This window comes from Scomber japonicus, chromosome 15, assembly GCF_027409825.1.
Source record: "Scomber japonicus isolate fScoJap1 chromosome 15, fScoJap1.pri, whole genome shotgun sequence".
Classification (NCBI taxonomy): Eukaryota; Metazoa; Chordata; class Actinopteri; order Scombriformes; family Scombridae; genus Scomber; species Scomber japonicus.
The window spans coordinates 4,356,097-4,370,603 of record NC_070592.1 but is presented as its reverse complement, the minus strand read 5'-3'; the positions used below and the strand labels follow the sequence as shown (position 1 = coordinate 4,370,603).

The 14,507-nt window shown below is 38.7% G+C and overlaps 6 gene segments (V, D, J or C); all 6 read right to left on the bottom strand.

Moving 5' to 3' along the window:
* Positions 1 to 3,264: 3,264 nt before the first annotated feature.
* Positions 3,265 to 3,844, bottom strand: LOC128374708 (Ig kappa chain V region 3381-like). The segment is given in 2 exon segments: positions 3,265 to 3,575; positions 3,793 to 3,844. Coding segments are annotated over 2 exon segments (363 nt in total).
* Positions 3,845 to 5,123: 1,279 nt separating this feature from the next.
* Positions 5,124 to 5,605, bottom strand: LOC128373825 (Ig kappa chain V-III region PC 4050-like). The segment is given in 2 exon segments: positions 5,124 to 5,446; positions 5,554 to 5,605. Coding segments are annotated over 2 exon segments (375 nt in total).
* Positions 5,606 to 6,474: 869 nt separating this feature from the next.
* LOC128373823 (Ig kappa chain V region 120-like) lies at positions 6,475 to 6,959 on the bottom strand. The segment is given in 2 exon segments: positions 6,475 to 6,797; positions 6,908 to 6,959. Coding segments are annotated over 2 exon segments (375 nt in total).
* Positions 6,960 to 8,675: 1,716 nt separating this feature from the next.
* Positions 8,676 to 9,212, bottom strand: LOC128373822 (Ig kappa chain V region 3547-like). The segment is given in 2 exon segments: positions 8,676 to 8,998; positions 9,106 to 9,212. Coding segments are annotated over 2 exon segments (414 nt in total).
* Positions 9,213 to 10,084: 872 nt separating this feature from the next.
* Positions 10,085 to 10,692, bottom strand: LOC128374710 (Ig kappa chain V region 3381-like). The segment is given in 2 exon segments: positions 10,085 to 10,395; positions 10,614 to 10,692. Coding segments are annotated over 2 exon segments (363 nt in total).
* Positions 10,693 to 13,941: 3,249 nt separating this feature from the next.
* On the bottom strand, positions 13,942 to 14,449 carry LOC128374707 (Ig kappa chain V region 3381-like). The segment is given in 2 exon segments: positions 13,942 to 14,273; positions 14,381 to 14,449. Coding segments are annotated over 2 exon segments (384 nt in total).
* Between the last annotated feature and the right edge of the window lie 58 nt (positions 14,450 to 14,507).

Sequence of the window (14,507 nt, the reverse complement as noted above, 5' to 3'; positions counted from 1 at the left end):
AGTCAACACATGTGAACACTCACCTGTTGCTTTATCTTCTTCACTTTAAATACTTAGGGAGTATTATTTGCAACCTATAGTGGTCAGTGTAAAAGGTTTTAGTTTCAGCCTGAATGAGGAACGCCACAACTTGTTATTACCATAGACTGTAACATCCGTGACGTCTCCCATTGGTTTGTGGACTGCTGCTCGGAAGCCAATAGTTTCGCATCTGGGCAGCGCCATCTTCAAAATTTCGGGTGCATGCTGGGAAAAATAAAAACACGGATTCTACTTATATGGGCATGAGGCGATTGGTTGCGAGGGCTGGATCTTAAGGCCATTGGTCAATCAACCTGTCAATCAGGACGTAGCCACGCCCTAATGCATACCCTACTTTATCGTCAAATATTAAATCAGGGAGGCCAAAATGTCCCAAATGAACATCATGCTGCATTGAAGAAGGCTTTAAACTAGCGATTGAGACCATAAACACATTTTGAAAACGTTTACTGAGGTTAGAAATCAAGTGAGAAGTTGGTGAATTCTCCATTGACTTGTATAGAGACGGTCGCCCCCTGGTGGCCTTTTGATAGAATGCAGTTCTAAATTACTTCCGCGTTGGCTTTATTTCAGAGGACCAGAACTCCCCGCCTGGTTATTAGACACAAACAGCTGCACCAGTTTGTCCCTGCTATTATCTTTTGTTGTTCACCAACCATTAACATTCTTGGGAAAATATTTCATGAAATTAACTGATGATAAATAGTTATAGATGCTTTTTAGAAGTATGAGTTTAGTGTTATTTCATCTATCTAAAATGTTTCTGTTAATTTAAGTTCATAAACAGTTTTAAAAAAGTCAACAACAGGTTTGCAATGTTCAATTGTTGTCATTTATGTTTTTTTAGCTTTAGAAATTAATTGTATTGCTATGTTTCACACCTTGAAACCATTTTTTAAATATGTTAAGACAGATTTCTGCTTGCTGGTTTTTTCTTATCTTTGCTTTTTTTAAATGTTTTATATATTGAATAACTTTATCTCTTTGGGCCTTACAAACCGATATATATATAATTAATTACTTGTCTTTTGTCATTTTTCTGTTTTTGAAAAGAAGAAAAGAAGTTTAAATATAGACTTGATGCACTGTAAAGATGAAGCTCTATCTGTGCTTTCATAAAATGGAACAAAGATTGAAACTATGATTGGGACAGTGATGAGCCAGAGGAAGCACAACGATGAAGAAGAGGAGAAAGAGGAAACATGTTATTAACACATCTGATTTATTTACAAGTCACTATTGGTCAATCTGGTTGACCAAAAAGTTAGAATCCCACACTGCTGCTTTCATGAGTGCATCCCTTAACATTTGCAATGACACTTTTGACCAGTAGATGTCACCCTAAGACAGCTTAACGTTATCAAAATGAGCTTCTTATGTGCACTTGAGTGAAACTACCAGATACAAAAGTCACAGTATTATTGTTATTATTATTATTATTCCTGGTCCTTCTTTTCAGTCCTTGCACCTCAGTCTGCACTGAATCTTCTGATTTTGTATGCAGATGGCGAGAGGATCTACATGACTTTGAAAGATAGATAGTGTAGTGTAAAATTTAGGTGCTAATTACTAATAATGAACAATGTTGTATCTGTTAAAAGGGTACTTGATTGTTGACCATCGTATGCTAAAGGTGATCATATCTGAAGGCATTGTGTTAAATGAAGAAGTATATGTGATTCTGCAACTACTAAGTGAATAAGTACTTTATGATTGAATAAGTATGAAAACTACAATATATGTGTTTAACGATAATCTGCATTATTATCATTATTTTCATTATTATAATCATTATAACCACTATTATTGAAAACGAATGCAGTTGAAATAAGGTAACGGGTCAGGGTGACCTTGACATGACTTGAGCCAAGATCTGCTGAGCAAAACAGCAGCTGTGTAGGGAAAAAAACAAAACTTAAGGCCTTATAAGGCCGATGCACCTGCAGTGAGGGCATCTCAAGATTTGGTGCCAAGGGGTAAGATCATGTTTTGGAAGAAAGCTGATTGGTTAAACGTACACCAAACATGGGCGGAGATACAACTTTTGACAGTATAAAAAAAACTCCCCAAGAGTCTTATCTTTGTGTCACGTATGCATGCATGGATTATGTCTGTGTATCGTGATTCCGGGTTTTGCTGTCGACAATAAAACTCTAACTGCATTCAGCTGGACGACTCCTGATGATCTTTGATTTGATTTAATTTTGAACTTCAATATTTTGAACAACGAGAAACTTATCGAATATTGTCACAACAATAGATAGATAGATAGATAGATAGATGGATGACAGGAGCGTCAATCATGAACTTTGACATCGGCATTAAGATCTATGGGAAATACATCAGTAAATACGGTTGGGAATTTAGCTTATCAACACACATTTGATGAGCATGATGCCTGTGCATTAGTGCAATATGTAAGGGAAAACAAAGGAGCAACTCTTTTTCAGCTGAACAGTCTGGTTAATAGCATCAGAGGTTTATAATAAATATACAGTGTTGTTAATTGAAAGTGTTGACTGAATTTCTTCAAGCCAACTGCTAATGAATATTCCTCTTATTGCTTGATTTTAGATCAGATTTGGTGCTGAAAAACACAACATAGTAGAGAGTGAACTTGAGGAGCATTGTTGATGCCAATACAAAGAGAACATTTTGCAACATGTGGAGGAAAATATGAACAAATATATTTATCAAACAGAGGGAATTAGAAATAAAGGCCCCTCTCTCGAATATAAGCCTGCTTCCAATAAAGGCATGTTGGACTCTGCAGTTAACAATATTACTGTTATAAATTGATAAAATCAGTTAATAACAGCAACATTATTCCAGTTGAACACATTCATGAGACCTTGAGGTGTTTACTTCTTTGGGTTACGGAGCATATTTCAGGGTGTATTTGTGATTTGTGTGAATAAGATATCAGTGCTTTTTAATTTTCTTGTTAATGTCAAAATCACCTGTTTGAACAGTGATCTGTAACAGGCACTGATCCCCTGTGAAACCCTTTATAATGAATATGACTGTAGCATAATCACAATTATTTTAAATAGTAATACTTCTACCATTTAAATTGAGTTAAAACATGCTTAATGTAGTGAAAATACCATGGTTGTGATAGAAGGAGAATAACTTTCAAGACAAACCATTTCTGTATTGTTTTCAGTGCAGCTGTCAGATCAGTTCCTCTCCAGCTGAGGGAGGTTTTTGTATGACGTTGTATCACTGTGTGAACGTCCAGCTGTGACCACCCTGCTGACAATAATAAACTCCTGCATCTTCAGTCTGAACTCTACTGATTGTCAGAGTGAAATCAGTCCCAGATCCGCTTCCACTAAAACGATCTGAAACTCCAGACTGACAGGTTGTAGCTTGATAAATCAAGAGTTTAGGAGCTTCTCCGGGTTTCTGAAGGTACCAGTGAAGGTAGGTACTCATACTTGAACTGGCTTTACATCTGATGGTGACAGCCTGTCCTGGTGCAGCAGACTGAGATCCAGGAGACTGAGTCAGGACGATTTCTCCTGATGAACCTGGAAAACATGAAAAAGAGGAGAAGGCTTATTGAGACAAATCCAGCTTGGAGAAAGAAGATCAGCATGAAAACAGAAGAGTATCATTTCTTTAACATGGAGAAATAGATGGAAGAAAGTAAATGCTGCTTGTTTCAGTGTTTCTCCATCACAGCAGAACATCATTGTGGTGAACCTGGTTGCATCCTGAAGCCAAGTTTTCAGCAGAGAGTCTCACCCTGAACAAGGAGCCCCAGGGTGCCCAGCAGTAGAGTCAGTGACATCATCATTGTGCTGGTGGCGTGTCAGTGGCTCTGAAAGGTCTGGACAGCCACTGATCAACACTGGCCTCTTAACGGCTGGGAGCAGAGAGGCAGGACAGATATGCAAACACACAGAGTCAGTCAACTGGAGTTGTCCTCAACATATCATGCTGTTTCCCCCCAAAAAGCTTTGACTGTTTAAACAACTGGAGACATAATGGAGTATGAATGAAGGATAAAAACATGGAGTACAGAACTGTATTTGGCTTCAATCAAGCAGATACAGAAAGTTGATTCTGTTTGAGAAAATGTGTGTTTGGCTTTAGTTTTTAAAACAGACATTTAGGAAAAAAAGGCCAAAAATGAGAATGTCAACAACACTTTTGGGAGATTATTTGCTAAATCTACAAAAATCTATTGAATGTCTCTTGAGAGGGAAGGTCGGATAAAGGAGTTCATACCTGTAAATATATTTAATAAGGATATTGATTTAGACTGTAGATGCAGACAATACATTTTCATTAATTTCGTTTATCAAGGGGATCTATTTGATTTTAAAAACTTCAATTTAATTGGGTAAAATGTTAAATTTACATTTTTCTACACTTAAGATGGAAGAGAGTGTCGACATTCACGTTGCTGTATCACGGTAAGAACTGAAAGAAGGGAGGATGAAGGTTTAGAGATGTATAATCAGATATCATCAAGCTAATTTTATGGAGGTATCAGTCTGAGCAGATGTCTGAGATGCTGATGCATTTTCTTCTTTCTTATTAACGTTTTCAGATGTTTCTATTTCATCACCTTTTAAATCTACCATCAGTAATGTAGGAGTCTCTTCTGATATTACTCTTTACCAACATGTGAAGTGTTTGATTGACTTCTGTTTCTTTCTAATTATGATTTGTTATTTAACTTAGATCTATGTACCTCAAGCTAAGATGAAGATGATCATTCACACATTTATTTCTTCCATGTTAACTGTTATAACTTCATTTTCATTTGTGTTTCACTTCCCTGGATCAATAGTGGTCCACAGTGTCATTGTCTGGTCTTTAACACTGTCCTGAAAAAGTTCTCATGTCCCACCTGTATTGATGACTTTTACAGGCCCACAATTCATTTAATAATTAACTTAAACACAAATGTAATCTCTTTTACAGCTTTACACTGTGGGCAACTTCAAGGAGCAGCTAATGTGTGTGTGTTCAGTGAACTGTATCAGTCTCTGCAGTAGCTTCCAGCTGCAGCAGTCAGTTCAGTTTCTGTTCAGTCTGACTGAGGGAGGTTTTTGTACGACGCTTTTTCACTGTGTGAACACACGCTGACTGCCGGGATAGTGGAAACTCTGACAGTAATAAACTGCTGCATCTTCAGCCTTAACTCCACTGATGGTCAGAGTGAAGTCAGAGTTTGATCCACTGCCTGTAAATCGACCTGGAATCCCTGATGCTCGATTGGTAGCAATGTAAATTAGAAGTTTAGGAGTTTCTCCATCTCTCTGTTGGTACCAGTGTAAGTAGCTCCCACCATGAACATTCTGACTGGTCCTACAGCTGATGGTTGCAGAACCTCCCAGAGTAGATCTCACAGCTGTAGGCTGAGTCAATGTGTATTGGCCTCTGGACTCTGAGAGTACAGAGACAAAAACATAAAGCAGCATCATGGTTTTGTGGGCTTCATTTCAGAAGAATGGAGGTTCATAGAGGAGAGGAGTTTGATTGTCTGGACTTTACCTGTGAAGCAGCAGCAGAGGAGAGTCCAGATGAGGACGGAGATCAAAGTCATGTTTTTGATGAGGAGGATTTCTGTGGCTTCTGTTGTCATGAAGGACAGCTGTCAGTCATCCAGTGTTCAACTCTCAGGACTATAAACTCTCCCAGAGCACTGGAGCATGGTGCTGCTGATGCAAAGTGGCTCTCTATGGAAATGCCGTAACTGACTTTATAAGTATTTGAATTACTCTGAGCCTGTTTAGTCAATGGATCAATAAATGTGTCAGAATACTACACAAAATGACTCAAAATTATTTGTATTTACCTTCAAGATTGGGCAAATTTATTTTATATTAGGTTTTTTTTGTACAACCATTCAATGAGTTTCATCACGGTGGTGGACTTTTGGTGGAACCAGACTGGATTTTTGAATATTTTTTGAAGGTGGAATTTATGATTATGAAAGTTTCTGATAGTAATTTGTGTCTTCATATTTTCCTTTAACAGGATATAATTGAGATGTGATCCACACAGACGGAGGTCAAAGGTCATAACCAAGAAATTTGTTATCAACAGTTTCCAGACAATCTCTCTCCTCATTGTTAAATAAATGTGATCATAAGTATTTAAAACACCTTGGTTCAAACCGTAACAGGGTAAGAACGGATGGTGCAAAGCTTTGATGGAAGAACCACTGCACTGATTTCCACAAACACAATCATTGTCCAGAAACTGTTTTCGTTTAGATATTTTTATATTTTCTCATTCTTCCTAAAAGTAAGAATGTCTGATTTGTTTAATCCACTTAATGAAAACTGAGTGTGTGAGATAGTGTAACATGTGTTCAGTGAACTGTATCAGTCTCTGCAGTAGCTTCCAGCTGCAGCAGTCAGTTCAGTTTCTGTTCAGTATGACTGAGGGAGGTTTTTGTACGACGCTTTTTCACTGTGTGAATGAACATCCAGTACTGAAAGTGAATACATTCTGACAGTAGTAAACTGCTGCATCTTCAGCCTGAACTCCACTGATGGTCAGAGTGAAGTCAGAGTTTGATCCACTGCCTGTAAAACGACCTGGAATCCCTGATTCTCTATAAGTAGACCTGGTAATAAGAAGTTTGGGAGTTTCTCCATCTCGCTGTTGGAACCAGGCTAAGTAGATCCCATCATGAACATTCTGACTGGTCCTACAGCTGATGGTTGCAGATCCTCCCAGAGTAGATCTCACTGCTGCAGGCTGAGTTGCTGTGCACTGGCCTCTGGACTCTGAGGATACAGAGACAAAAACATCATGGTCAAGCATCATGGTTTTGTGGGCTTCATTTCAGAGGGACGGATGTTCATAGAGGAGAGGAGTTTGATTCTCTGGACTTTACCTGTGAAGCAGCAGCAGAGGAGAGTCCAGATGAGGACGGAGATCAAAGCCATGTTTTTGATGAGGAGGATTTCTGTGGCTTCTGTTGTCATGAAGGACAGCTGTCAGTCATCCAGTGTTCAACTCTCAGGACTATAAACTCTCCCAGAGCACTGGAGCATGGTGCTGCTGATGCAAAGTGGCTTTCTATGGAAATGCTCTGACTGATTAACAGAATCATAACGTTTTCAATTGTTATTTTGTGCTTACTGTAATGTTGATACCGTCTGTAAATGATAAAGATCTATTCATCAAATAATGTGTCCAAACATATTGTTACACTAATATCTGCTGTCACATGTTACTGTGTTAAAGGAGTCTTCAGACACTGAATTTGTCTCTAGAGAAGTTCAGAGGGATTTTATCATTTCATGTCACTAGTACATACTTCCAACTGCTGGATAGGATTGGTATTGCATGAATTTCCTTTTATAATGTTCAGCGTTTTTTCCTAAGTCCTGATCCAGTCTGATTGAGGATGGATCGATGTAGAGGGGAAGAAATTTGTGTCATGCTCTCTTCCACTTCCCAGAATTGGCAGCAGCAGTTTGTGTTTTTTAACCATGTTTTAGTTCTTTACATTTGTTAGTTTTCTGTCTGTTTGGTGGGTCTGGTAGTCCTGTTTTCAGAGTTTTAGTGTCTTTGTGGATTTAGATTGGAGGGGAGAGCCCAGATCTTTTGACCCTTTGTGGACTGGTCTGTGTGTCTTCTCTTCTTTTTGTTCAGTTTGGCTGACTCATCAGTTTTTGTGAGAAGTTGTTGGTTACTTTGTCAATACACTTTTTGAATATTTGGCACTCTAGACTTTTTTATTATATTTGACCTACTTTAAAATAATCCCTTTAGAGAAGAAGAAGAAGAGGAGGACAGAGGAGCTCAGTGCATCATGGGAGTGGGATTCCCCCGGCAGTCTAAGCCTATAGCAGGTAAACTATAAGGAAGTTTATCCATAAATATTATGTATAATTTTGCCAGTTAAAGCTTTAATGCGTTTAAATTTCATTAAATGTTTCCAATAAATAAAAATATCCTCATTTTTCAGGACTTCATTTTTTCGTGTTTTAATTTCACCGCTTTCTTCATAGAGTTAAAGTCAGACCAGCTTCAATAAATTGATCTTTGTATGTTATTGTGAAATGTGAATAGCTTCAAATTACGAAAATATGAAAAAAAGAGTACATTTTATATGTTGTCAAATCTTTGATCAACTTACTGTAATTAGTTTCTTACTATGAGATAATATTTTATGTGAGATTTATATTTTTTGAAGGTGGTTGTTTCTTCATATTTTCTTTTAACAGGATATAATTGAGATCCATCCAGACGGAGGTCAAAGGTCATAACCAAGAAATTTGTTATCAACAGTTTCCAGACAATCTCTCTCCTCATGGTTAAATAAATGTGATCATAAGTATTTAAAAAACCCTGATTCAAACCATAACAGGGTAAGAACAGATGGTGAAAAGCTGTTTTGGAAGAACCACTTCACTGATATCCACAAACACAATCATTTTCCAGAAACTGTTTTCGTTTAGACATTTTTTATATTTTTTTATTCTTCCTATAAGTGGGAATGTGTGAATTGTTTAATCCTCTTAATGAAAACTGAGTGTGTGAGATAGTGTAACGTGTTCAGTGAACTGTATCAGTCTCTGCAGTAGCTTCCAGCTGCAGCAGTCAGTTCAGTTTCTGTTCAGTCTGACTGAGGGAGGTTTTTGTACGACGCTTTTTCACTGTGTGAACACATACTGACTGTTGGGATAGTGCTGGCTCTGACAGTAATAAACTGCTGCATCTTCAGCCTGAACTCCACTGATGGTCAGAGTGAAGTCAGAGTTTGATCCACTGCCTGTAAAACGACCTGGAATCCCTGATGCTCGATTGGTAGCAATGTAGATGAGCAGTTTAGGAGTTTCTCCATCTCTCTGTTGGTACCAGGCTAAGTAGCTCCCACCATAAACATCCTGACTGACCCTACAGCTGATGGTTGCAGATCCTCCCAGAGCAGATGTCACTGCTGCAGGCTGAGTCAATGTGTACTGGCCTCTGGACTCTGAGGATACAGAGGCAAAAACATAAAGCAGCATCATGGTTTTGTGGGCTTCATTTCAGAGGGACGGATGTTCATAGAGGAGAGGAGTTTGATTCTCTGGACTTTACCTGTGAAGCAGCAGCAGAGGAGAGTCCAGATGAGGACGGAGATCAAAGTCATGTTTTTGATGAGGAGGATTTCTGTGGCTTCTGTTGTCATGAAGGACAGCTGTCAGTCATCCAGTGTTCAACTCTCAGGACTATAAACTCTCCCAGAGCACTGGAGCATGGTGCTGCTGATGCAAAGTGGCACTCTATGGAAATGCTCTGACTGATTAACAGAAACATCACATTTTCATGTGTTATTTTTTGCTTTCTGTAATGTTGATACCATCTGTAAATGATAAAGATCCATTCATCAAATAATGTGTCCAAACATAACAAGACTGAGGGAGGTTTTTGTGTGATGCTTTTTCACTGTGTGAACACATGCTGATAGTTGGGATAGTGGAAACTCTGACATTAATAAACCCAATTTAGCTTTGAGAGGGTGGAGGAGGAGCAGCTGAATAGTTGGGAAACTGACTCCCAGAAAGTTGGAGGTCTAACCTTCAGAGAAACACTGACAACAATATACTCCTTCATTAATGCTGAATGAATGATATACACAGCAGATCTGTTAAACTGTGACTGTAGAGAGCAGTGACCAGAGTCAACATGCTGGAGCAAAGAAATATTCAAATGTCAATGAAATACACACTGAATTGATCTGACTTCATCAAATGACTAAATAATGAAGCTGATATAAGTATTTTAATGGAAAGGGTTAATTTATCTTGAATGAAAGGCATAATATCCTTAAGAAGTTCATGAATTTGCTTGATACAAAGAATAAGCAAAATATAGAACATTAAAATAGAAATAAGCAAAAATAATAAAACTTAAATTTCTATCTCATGAATCATGTTTTAAATGTTATATATTTATATAATTATTGCTATAATAAGTGATGTCTTTCATATCAAAACTCTGTTGTTTTGGTCTGAGTGCAGATGTTGAGTCAGATCAGTTCCTCTCCAGCTGAGGGAGGTTTTTGTACGACGTTGTATCACTGTGTGAACGGAGAGCTGTAACCACACTGGTGACAATAATAGACTCCTGCATCTTCAGCCTGAACTCCACTGATGGTCAGACTGAAGTCAGTCCCAGATCCACTTCCACTAAAACGATCTGAAACTCCAGACTGACGGGTTGTAGCATAATAAATCAAGAGTTTAGGAGCTTCTCCAGGTTTCTGAAGATACCAGTGAAGGTAGTTACTCATACTTGAACTGGCTTTACATCTGATGGTGACAGTCTGTCCTGGAGCAGCAGACTGAGATCCAGGAGACTGAGTCAGGATGATTTCTCCTGATGAACCTGGAAACCATGAAAAAAGAGGAGAACACTTATTGAGACGAATCCAGCTTGGAGAAAGATGATCAACATGAAAACAGAAGAGTATCATTTCTTTAACATGGAGAAATAGATGGAAGAAGGTAAATGCTGCTTGTTTCAGTGTTTCTCCATCACAGCAGAACATCATTGTGGTGAACCTAGTTGCATCCTGGAGCCAAGTTTTCAGCAGAGAGTCTCACCCTGAACAAGGAGCCCCAGGGTGCCCAGCAGTAGAGTCAGTGACGTCATCATTTTGCTGGCGGCGTGTCAGTGGCTCTGAAAGGTCTGGACAGACACTGATCAACACTGGCCTCTTAACGGCTGGGAGCAGAGAGGCAGGACAGATATGCAAACACACAGAGTCAGTCAACTGGAGCTGTCCTCAACATATCATGCTGTTTCCCCCAAAAAAGCTTTGACTAGTTAAACAACTGGAGACATAATGGAGTATGAATGAAAGATAAAAACATGGAGTACAGAACTGTATTTGGTTTCAATCAAGCAGGTACAGAAAGTTGATTCTGTTTGAGAAAATGTGTGTTTGGCTTTAATTTTTAAAGCAGGCATTTAGGAAAAAAGGCCCAAAATGAGAATGTCAACACTTTTGGGAGATTATCTGCTAAATCTACTAAAATCTATTGAATGTCTCTTGAGAGGAAGGGTCGGATAAAGGAGTTCATACCTGTAGATGTATTTAATAATAAATTCGACTGTAGATGCAGACAATACATTTTCTTTAAATTAGTTTATCAAGGGAATCTATTTGAATTTAAAAACTTCATTTTAATCGGCTAAAATCTTCAATGTATGTCTTTCTACACTTAAGATGGATTTACGTTGCTGTATAACAGTGAGAACTTAAAAAGAAGGGAGGATGAAGGTTTAGAGATGTATAATCTTTTAAATCTACCATCAGTAATGTAGGAGTCTCTTCTGAACTGATATTACTCTTTACCAACATGTGAAGTGTTTGATTGACTTCTGTTTCTTTCTAATTGTGATTTGTTATTTAACTTAGATCCATGTACCTCAAGCTGAGATGAAGATGATCATTGACACATTTATTTCTTCCATGTTAACTATTATAACTTCATTTTCATTTCTGTTTCACTTCCCTGGATCAATAGTGGTCCACAGAGTCATTGTCTGGTCTTTAACACTGTCCTGAAAAAGTTGTCATGTCCCACCTGTATTGGTGACTTTTACAGGCCCACAATTCATTAAATAATTAAATTAAACACAAATGTAATCACTTTTACAGCTTTACACTGTGGACAACTTCAAGAAGCAGCTAAATGTGTGTTTGTGTGTTCAGTGAACTGTATCAGTCTCTGCAGTAGCTTCCAGCTGCAACAGTCAGTTCAGTTTCTGTTCAGTCTGACTGAGGGAGGTTTTTGTACGACGCTTTTTCACTGTGTGAACACATACTGAGAAGGGACATGGAAACTCTGACAGTAATAAACTGCTGCATCTTCAGCCTGAACTCCACTGATGGTCAGAGTGAAGACAGAGTTTGATCCACTGCCTGTAAAACGACCTGAAATCCCTGATTCTCTCTGATTAACATATTTAATGAGCACTTTAGGAATTTCTCCATCTCTCTGTTGGTACCAGTATAATTGATCAACAACATTCGGACAGATTGTACAGTCGATAGTGACAGATCCTCCCAGAGTAGACCTCACTGCTGCAGGCTGAGTCACTGTGATCTGACCTCTGGACTCTGAGGATACAGAGACAAAAACATAAAGCAGCATCATGGTTTTGTGGGCTTCATTTCAGAGGGACGGATGTTCATAGAGGAGAGGAGTTTGATTCTCTGGACTTTACCTGTGAAGCAGCAGCAGAGGAGAGTCCAGATGAGGACGGAGATCAAAGTCATGTTTTTGATGAGGAGGATTTCTGTGGCTTCTGTTGTCATGAAGGACAGCCGTCAGTCATCCAGTGTTCAACTCTCAGGACTATAAACTCTCCCAGAGCACTGGAGCATGGTGCTGCTGATGCAAAGTGGCTCTCTATGGAAATGCTCTGACTGACTCCAACAGAGACTTGGATTACTGTGATCAAGTTTCTCAATGGATCAATCAATGTATTAGAGTACTGACAATGTTTCAGTCAGAACATATTTTGTTCAGTTTAATACTAGAGACATCAATTTTACTTACTACTTACTGATATACATTATATGAAAAATGTCATTAATTGAAAACAAATGTGCCATTGTTTTCATTAATATTATGGTCAGGGACTATTTTGATGCAGTTTTTTGTGTTCAATGTCAGAGAGCCATGTCTCTCTGCAACCAGAGGTTTTAAAACTATCACTCAGTAAGTTTGTATGACTGTGGTGGAACCAGACTGGATGTTAACAACAATACTACTAACTCTTTAATGACAGACTGTAGAAAGTTTCCACTTTCTTATTATTCATGCTGTTCTTAAAAAGTACACCGGTCAATACAATAACAGTATTTGTTATATGTTTCAAGACTGAATGAAAAATGATTTGCTAATTTTTACACAATCATATCATTTCATCTGAAGAAATCTGTAAAGTATTTATCACTGAGTGTATTACATGGAAATATTTTGTGTGTTTAAATCAATCTTCCTCTCAGAATAATGAATCTATGTCATGAATAGGGGAGCAGTTGGTCTAAAAGGCAGAGACCAAAAGCAAGATTAACGAAAAAGGTATTTATTCTTGGAATCAAATGTAAGAGACAAAACTAGCTGAATGGATAAAACACAATGCTGAATGCTGTGTGAACTAGTGAGGGAATGGGGAACAGGTGACTAGACACAAGTGCAGGCTGGGAGTGATTGGCTGGGAAAGACACTGGGAGCAGAGCAGGGCTGATGAACATGATGCAGGGCAGGTGTGCAGGGAAAGTGTGGCGGGAAAAGCTGAACAGAGACACACACTCACAACACACAGACAGACTGGAAGACAGAGAAAAGACCAACTAATAAAGTCTGCTAATGTAATACCTCAGTCTTTCTAAAAAGTCCAACTCAAAATAAGCCCTCTCCCACACAGCCCAGCCTTCACTAAAATAGTCTGAGGACATCTGTTGGAAAATAGTAACAAAGGAAAATAAAGACACTAAACCAACCATGACAATCTACTGAGATGTCTCATCCTCATGTAACCAGTTAATACCATAATATCACTGGTTTAATGTCTGGTTGTATTAGTAGGATTCATTTTGTGAGTGCAGTTTGTCTGTTTTGATGGTTCAGTGGTGATTAATGTGTAGATCAACAGGAAAAAGGCACAAAGTCACAGACTGAAAGTTGTGACTGTGTTTGTATCACTGAGAAAAATGATGAAAAATAGTGTGATAATAGGTTATAGGGTCATATGTCTTATTACTGTGTGTGTGTGTGTGTGTGTGTGTGTGTGTATGTGTGTGTGTGTGTGTGTGTGTTCAGTGAACTGTATCAGTCTCTGCAGTAGCTTCCAGCTGCAACAGTCAGTTCAGTTTCTGTTCAGTCTGACTGAGGGAGGTTTTTGTATGACGCTTTTTCACAGTGTGAACACATACTGACTGTTGGGATAGTGAAAACTCTGACAGTAATAAACTGCTGCATCTTCAGCCTGAACTCCACTGATGGTCAGAGTGAAGTCAGAGTTTGATCCACTGCCTGTAAAACGACCTGGAATCCCTGATGCTCGAGTGGTAGTATAGTAAATGAGAAGTTTAGGAGTTTCTCCATCTCTCTGTTGGTACCAGGCTAAACAGTTAGCACTGCTACAGCCATAAACACTCTGACTGGTCCTACAGCTAATGGCTGCAGATCCTCCCAGAGCAGATCTCACTGCTGCAGGCTGAGTCACTGTGATCTGGCCTCTGGACTCTGAGGATACAGAGACAAATACATAAAGCAGCATCATGGTTTTGTGGGCTTCATTTCAGAGGGACGGATGTTCATAGAGGAGAGGAGTTTGATTCTCTGGACTTTACCTGTGAAGCAGCAGCAGAGGAGAGTCCAGATGAGGACGGAGATTGAAGTCATGTTTTTGATGAGGAGGATTTCTGTGGCTTCTGTTGTCATGAAGGACAGCTGTCAGTCATCCAGTGTTCAACTCTC